This window comes from Mobula hypostoma, chromosome 1, assembly GCF_963921235.1.
Source record: "Mobula hypostoma chromosome 1, sMobHyp1.1, whole genome shotgun sequence".
NCBI classification, from domain to species: domain Eukaryota; kingdom Metazoa; phylum Chordata; class Chondrichthyes; order Myliobatiformes; family Myliobatidae; genus Mobula; species Mobula hypostoma.
The window spans coordinates 126882429-126899230 of NC_086097.1; the positions used below are offsets into that span (position 1 = coordinate 126882429).

The 16802-nt window shown below is 41.4% G+C and overlaps 1 protein-coding gene across 1 annotated transcript in view; it reads left to right on the top strand.

The window, feature by feature from the left end:
• Nucleotides 1–16802, top strand: part of LOC134339989 (collagen alpha-1(XXI) chain-like) — a 258137-nt gene that overhangs the window by 38797 nt on the left and 202538 nt on the right. Inside the window, exons 4-5 of the mRNA XM_063036872.1 lie at nt 4884–5049; nt 13976–14201. Coding sequence (XP_062892942.1) covers nt 4884–5049; nt 13976–14201 — 392 coding nt within the window. The remainder of the gene's footprint in view (nt 1–4883; nt 5050–13975; nt 14202–16802) is intronic.

Consider the following 16802-nt stretch of genomic DNA (forward strand, 5'->3'; position numbering starts at 1 on the left):
TGTTTCAGATTTCCAGCATCCTCGGTTTTTTTTTGACTTCCAGAGTTGCCAAACTGATGTTCTTCTTCACTGAGTGTTATTAATTCATTTTGAGAATGAAGGCATTCTGATTACTGAATTATTCCACTTATCCGTCATTGCTCTCCTCTCTTTCACACTTGCGTCGCACTGAAATACCTTGAAGGATATCCTTCAATGTATATGTTACCTACTTGCAGACTAGAACCAGTGGTTTCATCTTGTTGAGATTAGAAAACCTTTGATAGGCAGTTGAAAGACCAGGAAGCAACTTTTGGGGTAGTTATTAGAACAAAGTTGGTTTTAAAAAGAAATTCACATTATCGGGAGAATTGTCACTTGGAACAGTAGGAATGGGGCACATTCCTGTGTCCTTGGACTTGCTTCTGATCGACTTTTGTTTTGCATATCCCTTACTTTACTATCCTTTATAATTCATGTATAATTTGTTCTGCATGTTGTTTGAATCTGAGTGCGTGTGATTCTGATGCCCACAAGCTTTCCATAGCACCTATACTTCATTGCATTTGTGCTTATGGCAATAGGCTTGATTTGATTTGACAAGTGGAACTAGTGGAGGACGGTGGGGGTGGGGGGGAGTGGGGAACAGTTGCTAAAATTACATCAGTGGGCTTTTTGCTACTTCCTGATTGAGTAAACTGCGCAACTGTTCTTATAACAGTGGACCCCTGCATAAAATTCAACAACCTTCCCCCATCCCAGCACCCTGAGAATCCAACTGCACCACTGACGTGCAGCCAAGATGAAAGTATGGATTTAGGCTATATATCAGCCAGCAACTGGCTGATTGCAACAAGAGGCCTGAGCCATTCAATAGGTCCCTGCTGTTTCTGCGTACCCACCTACAAATCCTTGTCTCTACAAATTTATGCTAAAAATCAAGTATATTTGAGAACAAAAGAGTTTCTTCAATCTAATCTGGCAAGCAGAAAAAAAATGCTTAAAATAAACTTGGCAGTATCCGTAAGAGCTCTTTTGTTGAGTAACTCTGATTTCTTGATGTCAAGGATTTCAATTTTAATATGGGGTGCAGGAAGTCTGTAAAAGTCCATGGATACATTTCTTTCAATATTCAGTTGAGGTATATCCTGTGCAAGGAAATTGGTGCCAGACAGCATGGAAGGAAATAGTGATAATATTCTGGATCCACAAAGGCACTGATGTAAAACTACAACAATAAGAAAGATCCAGGAAAAATATTATTTCCACTTTGTTGGAACTTTATTCCTGCAGAAAACAGCTTATTTTCATCTGTATTTGAAATGTGTTTTGGTGAAACCTTATTGCAAATCCAAACAAAAACCTCCTTCAATAAAGAATGGAACATAGAACAATGCAGAACAGGAACAGGGCCTTTGTCCCACATGTCTGTGCTGGACGCCATGCCAAATTAAAGTCATCTCTTCTCTCTGCATATGATTCATATCCCTCCAATGCCTACATATTCATCTGCCTACCTAAAAGCCTGTTGAAGACCCCTTCATACAGTACTGTGCAAAAGTCTTGAGCCTGCTAGATTTTTAGATGGTATGGCCTCCACAGAGCCCTGATTTCAAGATCATTGAGGCGGTCTGGGATTATCTGGAGAGACAAGTGAGTCAGCCAAGGTCCGTGGAAGAACTGTGGCAAGTTCTCCAAAATGCTTGGAACAACCTACCATATGATTTTCTTGTAAAACTGCACGATAGTGGTACCTAAGAGAATTGATGCAGTTTTAAAAGGGTGGTCACACCACATATTGATCTGATTTAGTCTGTTACTACTTGTGACTCTTTATAGTAAATTTTCTGATATTTAGGAACATTTTATTAGTTTTGAAAACATCTTCACTTTACAGAATTTTTTTACATGTGCCTAAGACTTTTACACAGTTATCTGCTACCACTATCGCCTCTGGCAGTGTGTTCCAGAAGTTTGTGTAAACAAAAAAAGTTGTCCTCCATATGCCCCTTTAGACATTTCTCCCCCTCTTACCGTAATGCTATGCCCTCTAGTATTTAACATTATTGCCCTGGGAAAAATGATGCTGGCAGTCTGTCCTACCTGTGTGTCTCAATATTAGAAGCTCCTGTCTGGTCTCCCCTCAACCCCTTAATGGCAATTGCAAACTAACAAGTTGGTGAATATTTATCTCAACAACAACCATGTATCAAAACTAGGGTCAGCCTGCTTCTAGCATTTGTATGAAGTGGCTGTTTCAGACCTACCACAGCATTGAGACAAGCATCATTTCAGAAAAGTCTGATTGTTGTAGCCATTAACACATAAAGCCTCCTTGAAACTTAACTTGGATGGTGACATAGTCATGACCTGTACTGGCTTTTTCCACCACTGCTGGAAAGTCCTTTGGCTGAGGTAGGTTGTATGGCACAGAAATGTTTTTTTTAGCCCATGGAATCCATGCTGACCAACAAGCACCCATTGTACTAATCCCTTTGTATTTTCTTCCATTCCTATCAATTCTCCCCAGTCCCTCATGGGCAGCTCATCCAGAAGATTAAGATGCATAGGCTCAGTGGTGAGTTGGCCATTTGGATTCAGATCTGGCTTGCCCATAGAAGACAGAGGATGATGGTTGAAGGGACTTACTCTAGTTGGAGGTCTGTGATTAGTGGCAGTCTGCAGGGTTCTGTACTGGGACCTCTGCTGTTTGTGATGTATGTAAATGACCACAAGTGCAAGTTTGTTTATTGTCATTCAACTGTACACATGTATACTGCCAAATGAAGCAACATTCCTCTGGACCAAGGTGCACAACACAGAACATATAACTCACATGTAACACAAAGTAAATATTAACACTAATAAATTAACAAATAATAAAGATGTATTTATGACAAAAGTTTAAAAAGTGAACAGTATAATGCTACTGGTGCTTCATACATGATGACCTGGGTGGTGGCAGGGAGTTCAGTAGTCTCATGTCCTGGGGAAGAAGCTGTTTCCCATCCTAACAGTTCTTGTCCTAATGGTACCTCCTGCCTGCTGTTAGGGGGTCAAAGAGATTGTTGAATGGATGGGAGGGATCTTTAACAATGCTAAGGGACTGCATATGCACAACTCATGATCAATATCTCCGATGGGTGGAAGAGAGACCCTGATGATCCTCTCTGCAGTCCATGCAATCCTTTACAGGGACTTGCAGTCAGATGCCTTGCAATTCACATACCAGACAGTGATGCAGCTGGTCAGGACACTCTCGATGGTGCTCTTGTAAAAGTTGGTTAGAATGCTGGGGGGGGGGGTGCAGGGGAGGGGTGGGCACGGGAGGAGGACTCTCCCTAGCTTCATTCCCCTCAGGAAGTAGAGATGCTGCTGTGCTGTGACCTGGATGAAAATGTAGGTGGGTAGCTTGGTAAATTTTCAGATGATATGGTGGTGTGGATAGTGTAGATGCCTGGCAAAAACTATATAGCAGAATATAGATCAGTTGCAAATATGGGCAAAGAAATAGCAGTTGGGGTTTAACCTGGCCAAATGTGAAGTGCTGCACCTTGATAGGTCAAATGTAAAGAGACAATACACTGTTAAGGGCAAGACCCTGAACAGTGTGGATGAGTAGAGGAATTTTGGGGTCTAGGTTCATGGCTCCCTGAAAGTGGCTACGTAGGTTGGCAGGGTGGTTAAGATGGCATGCTTGTCTTTATTAGTCAAGGCAATGAATTCAGAAGTCAGTAAGTTGCAGCTTTATAAATCTGTAGTTAGGCTGCATCTGGAGTGTTGTATAGAGTTCTGGTTGGCTCATTATAGGAAGGATATTGAAGCTTTGGAGAGGGTGCAGGAGGTTTACTAGGATGTTGCCTCGATTAGAGGACATATGCCTTTTCTCTGGAGTGGTGGAGGCTGAGGAGAGATCTAATAGCATTTTATAAGATTATGTGCAGCATAGATAGAGCAGGCAGACAGTATCTTTTTCCCAAGGTTGAAATATCTGCATTGAAGGTGAAAGGGTACTTTTAAAGGAGATATAAGAGAACGGTAGGTGCCTGGAATGCGCTGCCTGAAGTGGTTGGTAGATGCAAGAAATGTGAGGAAAATGGGAGGATGTGGATATTGTGTAGACATGAGGGATTAGTTTATTTGGCCATTTGATTACTAATTTATTTGGTTGGGCACAACATTGTGGATCAAAAGGCCTCTTCCTGTACTGTACTCTTCTATTACCTACATACTAGGGACTGCTTAGTAATCCATAACCTACCAGCCTGCACATCTTTAGGATGTGTGAGGAAAGTGGAGGAAGCCCACAGGAGAATGTACAAACTCTTTGCAGAAATCACTGGAGATCAGGGTTGTCCAGGAAACTATTCTGAACTGTGGTGTGAGAATACCTAATGCTCGGCACTTAACCTCCAGTCATCAATGTGGGATTGTGTCGGTTGTCTTGGATGCAAGTAAAAATATCTTATCACGAGTAGATAAGAAAAAACATTCTCCTGGGTAGCCCATCTACTGTTTACGTTTCAGCCATTTCTCTAAAACAGATTATTGAGTCTTTATCACATTATTGCTCACAATTCAGTATGAACTTCTACCTTAAGTCCTTCTCTTGAATGGTCTTTTTAAGGACTATTGGCTTGACAACTTACTCCTGCACTGACATGTTTTTCCCATAAGTTCCTGAATATTGCATGTGGCTGGTTCATTAGGATTTCCATTATGCACTTGCTAAGGGAAAGTTATACTTGGAAGAATTCAGATAAGTTTATCCTTAAGACAATGAAAGAGAGATTCCTTACAAAAGAAGACTATAATTATTTCACAGATAAAACAAAATACTTAAGATAAGTATGTGCTTAAAATGAGCAATTTTCCTCATTTTACATGATTTTTTTCCCTTTCAGAATCCGTGTGTCCCACAAAGATCCCAGTAGCTGCACGTGATGAGAAGGGCTTCGAACTAATGTTGGGCTTTAAAATACCTCAAAAAGCTCAGGAAATGACTGGATCATTAACAACCCAAATGGGTTTCCTATTGTCTGCCGAAATTGATGTGACTGAAAACACCAGGTATAATTTACCTTTAAAAATGTAATTATCCACAGTACATCTCAGAATAGTCAGGTTTATGAAGAAATTGTGGGTTAAAAAAGCGTCAAAGCCTTGTAGTAATGTAGCAGGAAGATGGGCTCTGTAACTGGAAATTGCTCAACAACATGCTGTGCTGTAATTAATAGAGGTATTTGAGCATTTTTGTATGCTAATCAGAGATTAACATGCAGGTAAAGTTAGTTAGCAACACTAATGCTGTTGGAGACTAACAATGAGGAAATTTTGCAGTAATGATCTGGTCTCCCTGCCATGAAAGACTATACTTGTCTCAAAGCGGTACAATGAAGGTTCGCTGGATTGATTGTGATTTAAGGATTGTCCTTGGAGAGAAGTTCAATTAGTGTAATAGTCTTTAAAAACTTTTAGAGTGAGGTGTGAGCTCATGAATCATAGAGCACTACAGCACAGAAACAGGCCCTTCAGCCCATCCAGTTCATGCAGAACCATTATTCTGCCTAGTCCCATCGACCTGCACCCAGAAGCTTTAGAGAACATGTCATTTGAGGACAGGTTGAGTTAACTAGAGCTTTTCTCTTTGGAGCGAAAGAGGATCAGAGGTGACTTGATAGAGGTGTACAAGATGATAAGAGGCATTGATAGAATGGACAGCCAGAGAATTTATCCTAAGCATAAATGGGTGATGTAAGGAGGGCATCGCTTTAAGGTGATGGGTGTAAAGTACGGGGGGGAGGGTGTGGAATATGTCAGAGGTTGTTTCTTTACATAGAGTGGTCAGTGCGTGGAATGTGCTGCTATTGGTGGCGGTAGCAGCATAAACATTAGGGACATTTAAGAGACGCTAAGATAGCGCTCCATTTTTCTTTCATCTGTATGCCTATATGGGATGGAAGGGTTAGATTGAGCTAAGAGTAGGTTTAAAGGTTGGTCAACATCGTGACCAAAGGGCTTGTACTGTGCTGTGTTGTTCTATGTTATTGGTTAAATAATCAGAAATTTAATGCACAGATATGAAGTTTATTCATCCAGTGAGTTATGAAACTGTGGAATTTCTTAACCTGGGGGGCAGCTGATGTTCAGCCAATGTTTTCTTTCAAGACTGAAGGCACAGGTTTTTTGGCCAAGGGACGTGGGGAAAAGTTTTGCGGGAAGTGAAGTTGAAGACATCACCATCCCCTATCTTGTTGAATAATGGTGCAATTCTAGGAACTGTGTGGCTAATCCCGTCCCTCTTCCTTATGTTTTTTACATTAGTAAAAACTGATTCTTCAACCTGCAGTGTTTATTTCAGAATATACTAAGTTTTAATGGTACAAGATTAAGGCAATTTGAAAAAGTCTCTGGCGTCATAATCTGAAAATTATGGTACATAGATCATTATCAGAATATCTCCACAGGAAGTGCTTAGTACGATAATGAGAATTAATAAATACTGGCTTGTCAGAAAATATTATTCTTGGATTTGAAATCTGACTGAACCTAGGTTAAAAAACAGTTAATCTGAAACCTCTGCAGTTGCCTTTTTAATACTTAAATCTGAACTGACATGTTGTAATCTACTTTACCAAAGCTACTTGCACATTCTAGTGATTACAATGCTAAAATTCGTTGATGCCTTTGCAAGATTGTCCCTAAGTTAATTTATATCATTAGCTTTTATGAATGTCTAAATCAGATTTGGGATTGCAGTGCTGTATTAAAATATAACTGAATTCTTTTTTTGTATTCCCTTTCCTTTCCAGGCATAATTTTCCTTTCCAGTTATGTAAATGATTGAACAATTGCCTGAAACTCTTGTTCTCAGAGTTATTTTTCTAAAATTCACTTTAAGACCTGCATTTGTATCTCACACTGTTGACGTTTGCAATGTATTATTTTCAATAAAATGCTCTCGTGAGTGATTAGGCACAGTAGATACAAGCATATACTTGTTCTAGTAACACATTAAATTCCTATAAATTCTTGGAGTAATATATCATGCTTTTTCATGCCAGTTTTCTTAAAAAATCAGCTTGGTTAAGCCATTTTTAAACTTAAACTAATATCTGCCCTGCTGTTAATGTATCATGCATGATATGGCTTAGGTGGTAAGATGTTGTGTCGTTATTTAACAAACTTGAATGTTGTATCCTCTCTGAGTTGATGTTTTTTGCAGGTGATGAGGTGCCTTTTACTATTGTTATTCCAGAAGGTGATCTGGATGTTGCTAGTTTTGGTGGTAAATACTGGAGATGGATTGTATTCCTTCTTTCCCTCTTACCATCCCAATTCAGATAATGTAAAGCTTTGGATAATCACCATTGGATCATCATTGATAACTGTAGCCAAGTTTCAAGTTTTCTTAGCTGAAACGTATCTGCAGAGAAAGTCCTGTCAAGAACTTGGATAATGATTTAGCATGACTGTTAAAATGTAAGCTTCTATTCACATGTATACTTGACAGTCATTGTCTTGACTATTCTTGGTGTGTTTTGTTTGCTAGAATTGTTTATACTTTCTGCTGTTGAATAGTTAGGCTGGAGATCTTATGTTGGTCCTGGATTGACAATAAATCGAGATTGGTGTGTTAGTGACTTTGCATTTTACAATGGTTCTCCTAACTGCTTGAAACTCCCCAGGAAGGAAATTGTATCCTCCATGTCCTTGTGGAGATGTGGTCACAGGATGAAAGTGAACCATTCAACAAGTCTTTGACATTCTCAAGCAATGAATTGGATCCTTTGTCATTCACCTTTTTCTTAAGGATCCCTTCTTCTGTGACCAGGATTTATGATGCTATGGTAATGGTTGAGGCTCTACAAAACATGGTGTAACTAGTGGAGCTGCTACCTCATAACTGCGGTTAACTGGGTTCACTCTTAACTTCAGTACTGCCCGTTCTTTACTTCTCGCCTCTCTTAAGTCCACATATCGTCTATCGGCCCATTTCCCACTACACTCATCATTTATTCTGGCTACCTTCATTCTCTACCTTCAATCCTGATGCAGGATCTCAATCCTAAGCTTCGACAATTCCTTCCCACACTTCTGCTGCTCGACTTGCTGAGTTCCTTCGGCAGATATTTTATTGCTGCAGGAAATTCAGTGGGCAAATGGGATTCTTCTGTGAGCCAACACAGACTTGATGAAAAGAAATAGTCTTCTCCTCTGTTAAAAGAATGTACGAACAGTACTTGAAGTGTAAACAAAACTTGCGTGTTCACCATTGAGATTTTGGATACTGTATATAAATAAATCAGCCCAAACAATGTAAATGGTCCATTGTGTATTTCTCTAGCGTCCATATTATATCGAGTATATTCTCTCTATATTTTATAGGTGATATACAGCTAATCTAGTGGTCAGTTTGCAGGGTTTGTGACCTTCATATTTAAATTGGAGTGATTTTCTTTGGATCTGTCTGGTTTGGAGGATTCAAGATCAAACCTGTAGGAAGCCACCTTCCAATGAGGCATCATCGCTGGCTGGTGACCTCTTGTAGCTAGCTATGTTTGTTTCACCATTTCAGACCGAACCTAAATTGGTTGCCCAGGATTTCACTCGGCTTTGCTGGTTTCACGTTCACTCTGTGCTGATTTTTCTCATCTGCCATTTCAAGTTTCATTTGCAGTGACAGCTGAGAATACCAGCACTAGTTGCTCTGCTGATTTGTATTTCAGAATTAAATCACAACTCCAAAGCCTCAATGGTAATCTGTTCAGTCTTGTTGGCAGTCTTTACAGGTTCTCCTAATAGATTTACTGCAGTCAGTCACCACCTTCTGGAGCAAGTTTCCTTCTACAGAGATGGGTGTGGGATTTCCTGCATCCATATTAGACTGTTAATAAATCTCTATTTTGGCATGTCCTGTTTCTGTCAATGCAAGCATTTTATTTGCAGGTACTTGCTCTCAGAATTTGCATGGAGGCAACAAGTGATAGTTTTTTTTCTTCTGGAGTCCAGCTGGTTTGTGCTGGTGAACACCACTGAAGTTCGTTAAAAGTTCTTTCTTGGGATTGTATCTTTCATCAGCACTCAGGTTTGGCATATGTTTTGATATGTGCAGAATAAGTTATTCATGTCTTGAATTAGCCCGAGAGGCATTCTCAGTTCCCTCTAGTCCTCTTGTACTTTCATTGCCAAGATGGATGTGACTTTTTCTAGGCTTGCTTTAACTCTGACTGTTGCGCATCAGTTCTTATGAACTGGCACCCCTACAGTTCTCAATATTTAGTTTTTAGCCAGTAGATCAAATTCTTTCCAAGAGTTCTTGGAGATGATGACCAAGGGCTTGTTCATCCACTCCATAGATGTAGATACCATCGGTTTGTCAAACGGTTCATCGAAGTGTTGTCCACCTGCATCCTGACCTACTTTGCTGTCAAGTGGTAGATGTTGGAGCATGTATCAGCATGTAATTTTGTCAATGGAGAAAATTTCTCATCAGGCTTCACATTTGAACATACTGTCTGGTATGGGGTGCAGAGCTGCTGCACAGGATCAAAATAAGCTGCAGAGAGTTGCAAACTTACTCAGCTCCATCATGACCACTCATCTCCATTGTAAACAGGATCAAAATAAGCTGCAGAGAGTTGCAAACTTACTCAGCTCCATCATGACCACTCATCTCCATTGTATCCAGGACATGTTCAAGGACTGATGCCTCAAAAAGGCAGCATGCATTATTAATGACTCCCAACACCCAGATCATGCCTTGTTGTCATTGCTACCATCAGGAAGGAAGTCCAGGAGCCTGAAGTCACAGCCAGAGATTCAGGAACAGCTTCTTCCCCTCTGCCATCTGATTTCTGAATGGACATTGAACCCATGAATACTACGTCACTACTTTTTTTTAATTTCTGTTTTTTTTGCACTATCTATTTAACTATTTTATATTTGTATATAAAATACTGTAATTCAGTTTTTTCTCTATTATTATGCATTGCATTGTACATGCTACTGCAAAGTCAACAAATCTCACAACATAATCCAAACAAGTAGCCGGCTGGTGGCGTAGTGGCATCAGTGCTGGACTTCGGAGTGAAGGCTCCCGAGTTTGAATCCAGCCGGCTCCCTTGCACGCTTTCCATGTCAGCTAGTGTTGAGCTTTAGTGTCGAGCTAGCAATTCAGCCTTGTAAAAATAAGAAAGCCCGCTGAAAAAATGCTGTTATGACGGAGTCCTGATGACTCCACTCAGAGTTAGGGGCTTTCTTCTTTTTCTTCTTCAATCCAAACAAGAGAAAGTCTGCAGATGCTGGAAATCTGAGCAAGATGCTGGAGGAATTCTGTGGAAAAAAAGTACTGTCGATGTTTTGGAGAAAAAAGCTGAGGAGTAGATTTGAAAGGTGGGGGGGGGAAGGGGAGAGAGAAATACCAGGCGATAGGTGAAACTTGGAGGGGGAGGGATAAAGCAAAGAACTAGGAAGTTGATTGGTGAAAGAGACAGAAGTCCATAGAAGAACTAAGAAGGGAGGGGAGAGGAAACAACACCTTGTATTCCATTTAGGTAGCCTGCAACCTGATGGCTTGAACTTCGATTTCTCAAACTTCCAGTACTGCCTCCACCCCTCCCCCATTTCACCATTCCCTATCCCCTTTTCCCACTCTTATGTTATCTCCTTGCCTGCCCATTGCCTCCCTCTGGTGCTCCTTCCCCCGTTTTCCTTCTTCCATGGTCTTCTGTATCTTTTACCAATCAACTTCCTAGCTCTTTGCTTCATCCCCTCTCCTTCCCCCTCCCCCAAGTTTCACCTAATGCCTGGCGTTTCTCTTTCCCCTCCCCCCACCTTTCAAATCTACTCCTCAGCTTTTTCCTTCCTTCCTGCAAAGGGTCTCGGCCCGAAACGTCGACTGTACTTTTTTCCGTAGATGCTGCCTGGACTGCTGAGCTCCTCCAGCATTTTGTGTGTGTTGCTCACAACATATGCCGGTGATATTGAAGCTGATTCTGATTCTGACCTGTACAGCACTGGAACCGGCCCTCAAGCCACTGTGTCTGCGCTGACCATGGTGCCAAATGAAACTAGTACCATCTCTTTGCAGAATCATTAGATTTGTTATCATAGAACTATGACGTGAAGTTTGTTGTCGTTTGTGGCAGCAGTACAGTGCAAAGACAGGATGGCACAGTAGCATAGTGGTTATCACAATGCGTTACAGTACAGGTGACCTGGGTTCAATTCCTGCCACTGCCTGAAAGGTGTTTGTACGTTCTCCCCGTGGCCGCATGTGTTTTCTCCCGCAATCCAAAGTGTACCATTTGGTAGGTTAATTGATCATTGTAAATTGTCCCATGATTAGGCTAGAGTTAAATTGGGGGATTGCTGGGCAGCATGTCTTGAAGAGCCAGAAGAGCACATTCCTCACTGTATCTCAATTTTTAAAAAAGCTACTATAATTGCAAAAGAAATAATACAAGAATAAGGAATAACTAGGTAATATTCGTGGACCAAAATAGCCAGTTATTTTTTTATCTATCTATATATCAGCTTACCGGTACACCTTGTCTAGTATTAGTCCATTGAGCCTGTGTTGACTCAAGGGAGAATCCTTTCAACCTACCTTCTAAACACCTCCACCCTGTCATCGTCGTCGTTGTTGTTGTGGCTATCCCTCAAGATCGAGGATGATGGTCTTCATTCTGTTGATCTACTTATGGGTTCTCAAGTGGTTTATAAGTCCAATCTTGGCTTTGAAAGTTCTTCCGCATTCAGGACAGGTAGTTCCAGATGACAGATCGGGCTTTAGTTGTTGCTGCCTCACTTCCTCTTTTCTTCTCTTTTCTTTTAATTCTGGACAGCTGTTGACTTCGAAAGTTGCTGTTCCTTCTCGGATGATGGCTTGCCAGAGTTTCCTGCCCTTGGCATTGGTTTCCTAATTGGCGATGTCGATGTTACATTTCTTCATGTTGGTTTTTAAGACATCTCTGAATCTAGTCTGTTGTCTGCCTCTTTTACGTTTGCCTTCTTTAAGCTGGGAGTAGAAGATTTGTTTCGGCAGATATTCGTCTTTCATCCAAACAACATGACTGCTCCATCTTAGTTGGTTCTTGATGATGTAGGCTTCAATGCTTGTTGTTTTTGCTTCATTTAGCACACTGACGTTGGTTCTTCTATCTTCCCGGTTGATATTTAAAATGTTTTGAAGACAGCGTTGATGCAACTTTTCAAGTGCCTTCAGATGTCGTCAGTATGTTGTCCAGGTTTCTGATGCATACAGGAGCACTGGGATTACCCCTGCTTTGTACACTAACATTTTGGTGTCTGTTTGGATGTCACGATCATGAAAGACTCTTGTTTGGAGACGTCCAAAAGCTGTTCCAGCACATTTAAGACGATGTTGGATCACGTCATTAAGGTCAACATTGGAGGAGAGGTGACTTCCAAGATACAGAAAGTGGTGCACATTTTCCAGGGTTACTTCGCCAGGTTGAATTGATAGTTCTATCCGATTTGTCTCAGTTAGTGACAGTTGAGAGATGATCTGAGTCTTCTTGGAATTGATGGTAAGTCCAAGTTTCGTGTATGAATGGTTGAAGGCAGTCAGAATCTGTTGTAGGTGGTTTTTTGAAAGAGCTGCAACACTGTTGTCATCTGCATATTGGAACTCGATGAGGGAACTCGTGGATGTCTTCGTTTTGGACTTGAGATGGGCAAGATTGAAAAGTCTGCCATCTGTTCTGTGGACAATTTCGATTCCTGGGGGTAGGTTGTCTTTGATAATGTGGATGATTGTCGCAATGAAGATGGTGAACAAAGTTGGGGCAATCACGCATCCCTGTTTTACTCCTGATCTAACTTGAAAAGGCTCACAGTTACTGTTGCTGACCATGACTGTGGCAAGCATGCCATCGTGGAGGATTCTCAGGATTCGAATGTACTTTTCAGAGCATCCATAGATGGATAGGACATCCCATAGGAGTTCCCTTTGATACGGAGTCAAAGGCTTTGGTGAGGTCAATGAATGCCATGTACAAAGGTTGAAGTTGTTCATGACATTTTTCTTGTAGTTGTCGCATTGTGAAGATCATGTTGATTGCTCCACGTGATGGTCTAAAACCGGCTTGCGTCTCCGGAAGGATCTTCACGGCTAAAGGCTTGAGCCGGTTGTTCATGATGTGGTTGAAGATCTTTCCTGCTGTTGCTAACAGGGAAATTCCACGATAATTTCCACATTCGGATTGATCGCCTTTCCTTTTGTAGATGGACCCTGTCACCACCCCAGCAGTGACACCACCCCACAGCTTCCAACACTCATCTACAAAACTACGTGCAATAGTAGGGTCCAGTGACATCTTTAGGGTGCAGGAGGAAACTGGAGCATCTTGAGGAAACTCACAAAGGAATGAGGAGGACATGTGAACTCCGCACAGACAACACCTGAGATCGGTGTTGAAACTAGGTTCCTGGAGCTTAGAGGCAGCAGCTCCACTATCTGTGCCATTGCACTGTGGAACAAGCAGTAATGTGTTATGCATGTTGCTAAATCAAAAAGAAAATCTTACTTCAGTGATTGGTTTCTTTTTTATCATTTCAAGTTGCTTTCCAGTCCGGTGGCTCTTTGCTGTATTATAAGTGCTCCAATGAGTATTTAAAAAAAATATGACATGCGATTCATCCCTCTTTCAACTCTTCTAATTACCATGCGTCTTTGCCCTTAGTTATCCACCTTTATTGTGAAGGGAGCTAGGTGTTTCATGAACAATTTGTCTCATTTTATGGTGCTACCAGCTCGTTCTCCAAGGCACATTTACCTCTGCCCAACCTCCTCAACAAATCTGAAATGAGCAATTAAACATGTCATCTTTTAAGGACAAAGTCTATGTGGAAGCTTCTGAATTGTTGAAAGGCAGGTCTTTGTGGAAAATGTAAGCACATAATTGTGATTCAGATTTGCTTTATTGGTTGAAGTATATCAAATATAAAAATACTGCTTGTGTCTTTTCAGAGAGATATTTCCAGAAGGCCTACCTCCATCTTACGTATTTGTTGCCACAGTGCGGTTAAAAAGTCCAACCAACAAGATGAAATTTGACTTGTGGAGAATCCTGTCCAAAGAAGGAATTATGCAAGCAGCTGTCACGCTTGATGGAGAACAACAGGCTGTGTTTTTCACGACTACCAGCCTGATCGAGGAGATTCAGACTGTGGTATTCAATGATAAAAGACTAAAGGTTGGTCCTCAGACTTCATGATGCACCAGGTTTTCATTTTTTTCAATAAGTAAATGGAAATATCTGAGCAAGATCCTGAAAGGAATTCTTAAACTATTCAAATCCATTTTAGAGTTTGTGTATTTATAAACATAAACTAACAGAATGTGAACCCTGGGAAATAAAATCATGACAAATACAAAATTGTAAGTGAACATGGGCTGATTGTCTGGCCTTGTGTTCATCTCCATTGGTACTGAGTATCATATGGTTTTGATACATTCAGCATCAGAATTCTGTTTTAATATTTTAATACCACCCTTTTTTTTGCTGACATTCATTATGAATTTCTGCTGAGTGAATATTTATGCAGGAGGTGTTACTAGTTGGGTTTGCTGCGCTGATGATTTCTACTTGGTCGCCATTAGCTAACCTGTTTGAATACATTTGTTGGAAATGTAGTGTGTAATATTTGTAGACTCACTGGTACACTCAGCAGATTGTGTGCAATTCTGGTCACCTACCTACAGGAATGATATCAATGAGATTGAAAGAGTACAGAGAAAATTTATGAGGGTGTTGCCAGAACTTGAGGACCTGAGTTGTAGGGAAAGGTGGAGCGTAGGTGAAAGAAGGGAGATTTGATAGAGCTGTACAAAATTATGAGGGGTATCGATAGGGTGTCAAACGGTTGTTGTGACGTGTCTAGTGCGGTAGTGTAGTGGGTAGTGCTTGTCACTCTCACTTTCAGCTTCCACCACTGGCTGGCAGTCTCGCAAAAAGGAGAGCCGAGTGTGTAATTCTCTCCCTGCCAGTACAAAGCCTCTCCAACAAGAAGCCTCATGTCGTGTCTCCTCACAAGTGACACGTGGAAACTGAGCTCCTTTCAGGCTTAGGCTGAACAACAAGAGGATGGGGAGGAGGTCTGGCCCCTGCACACATAGCACGCAGGCCCACCAGTGTGTGGACACGCCCCTGTGCCCATGAACCAGATCCCCAGCTATGGGTCATCAGGACTGGGAAACCTGAGCAGGCACTTCTTCATTCGGGGGGTGGTGAGAGTGTGGAACGAGGTGCTAACAGAAGAGGTGGATGGGGTTTGATTGCATCGTTTAAGAGAAGTTTGGATGAGTACTTAAGTAGGAGGGATATTGAGGGTATGGTCCAGGCCTTGGTCAGTGGGAGAAGGCAGCATAGCAGCTTGGCATGGACTAGATACACAAAGGGCCTGTTTCTGTGCTGTAGTGCACTAGATGAGGCCCTCCGTTGGTCAGGATGTTGCTTCCCAGCTGTCGATGTGATACCAACCTATGACAGCACAATATGGAGAGCAAGCTGTTGCCCATGTAGCAGACTCCTCCTCTCCACACAGCTGATGAATCCAAACGACAAGCAAGGATGGGTACAGTTTGGCACCAGCAGCATTTCAGGAGCCGCCAGTCAGCATCGAGCTCAATGCAAGACTGCCTTAGGGATTCCAGCTCTGGATCTTCGCTCGGGATATGTTCCTGATGTCTTCCCCAAGGCAGCAGAGATTTGAGATCAGAGTTTTTCTTTTCCTAGAAGGGGTGCGAGTCCCATCTGCCCAAAGTCAACGGGTTTAATGAACCAGTTGCCCACCCTTGCCTTGTCCCCTGTCAGTAGAAACTGGTTCACTGGGCTTAGAAGCTAAGCCACACGTGAAGGCCAGGAGCTGGACTTGATTGTCAGAGGCTATTTAAGATGCACACCATTTGGAGCATTTGATAGGTAGTGGGAGCTTGTCCCCATTACCACCATGTCTGTAGCAAACTGATGTGCTCTATGAATTTGGTATGAAAGATGATTAATGTTGGAGTTGTAATATGTAGATGTGCTTGGCATGTGGATCTGTTCAACCGTCAATACCCATATGACTAACTACTTCCAAATCTCAACGAATATCCTTCCCACACTCCCTAATTTCCAACCACCCTTTGGCATGTTTAGTGGCTGGCCAGTCAGAGCCTTATCCAGTTAATAATGTGGGGCAATCGATGAAGGCTAGCTTATCTAAGATTGGCAAGCATTAAACATATTATATACTGATTCTCCAATCAGTGCAGGAACTATAAACACTTAGACGTTGATTTAAATGAAATAGTGAATGGATCGGCTTAAGCTGTTTTGGATTTAAGTGATGAAATTCATTCTTCTCAAAGTAAAATTCCTCCATGTAGTGCATTTGGCATTGCTCTTAATTTGACAAATGAGGGCTGAACAGATCGGATATGTACATCATTTGACATTTTTTAAGCCCAAGATTTTAAATCAGTACCTAATTTGATATTGTAGGAAGTGCTGACAATGTTGGAATGAAGTTGGGCATACTGTCCCTTGTTTATTAACTGATAGTGCTTTTTTTTTTGTTTATATTTATCCTGTAATCCTGTCTTGGTGTGTTCAGTGCCAGTGGTGCAAAGTGGAAAAATATTCCATCACCAAGCCTAATACCCACCACACTAACTATTACTCTAAATATAATCAGTAATAGGCTCCTTCAGTTGCAAGGAAATATGTCAAGTTCCAATATGTTGACCAAGTATAGACATACTATGTGGAAAATTCCAAAATGCAGACTTGTATTCTTTGGCAATACAATAA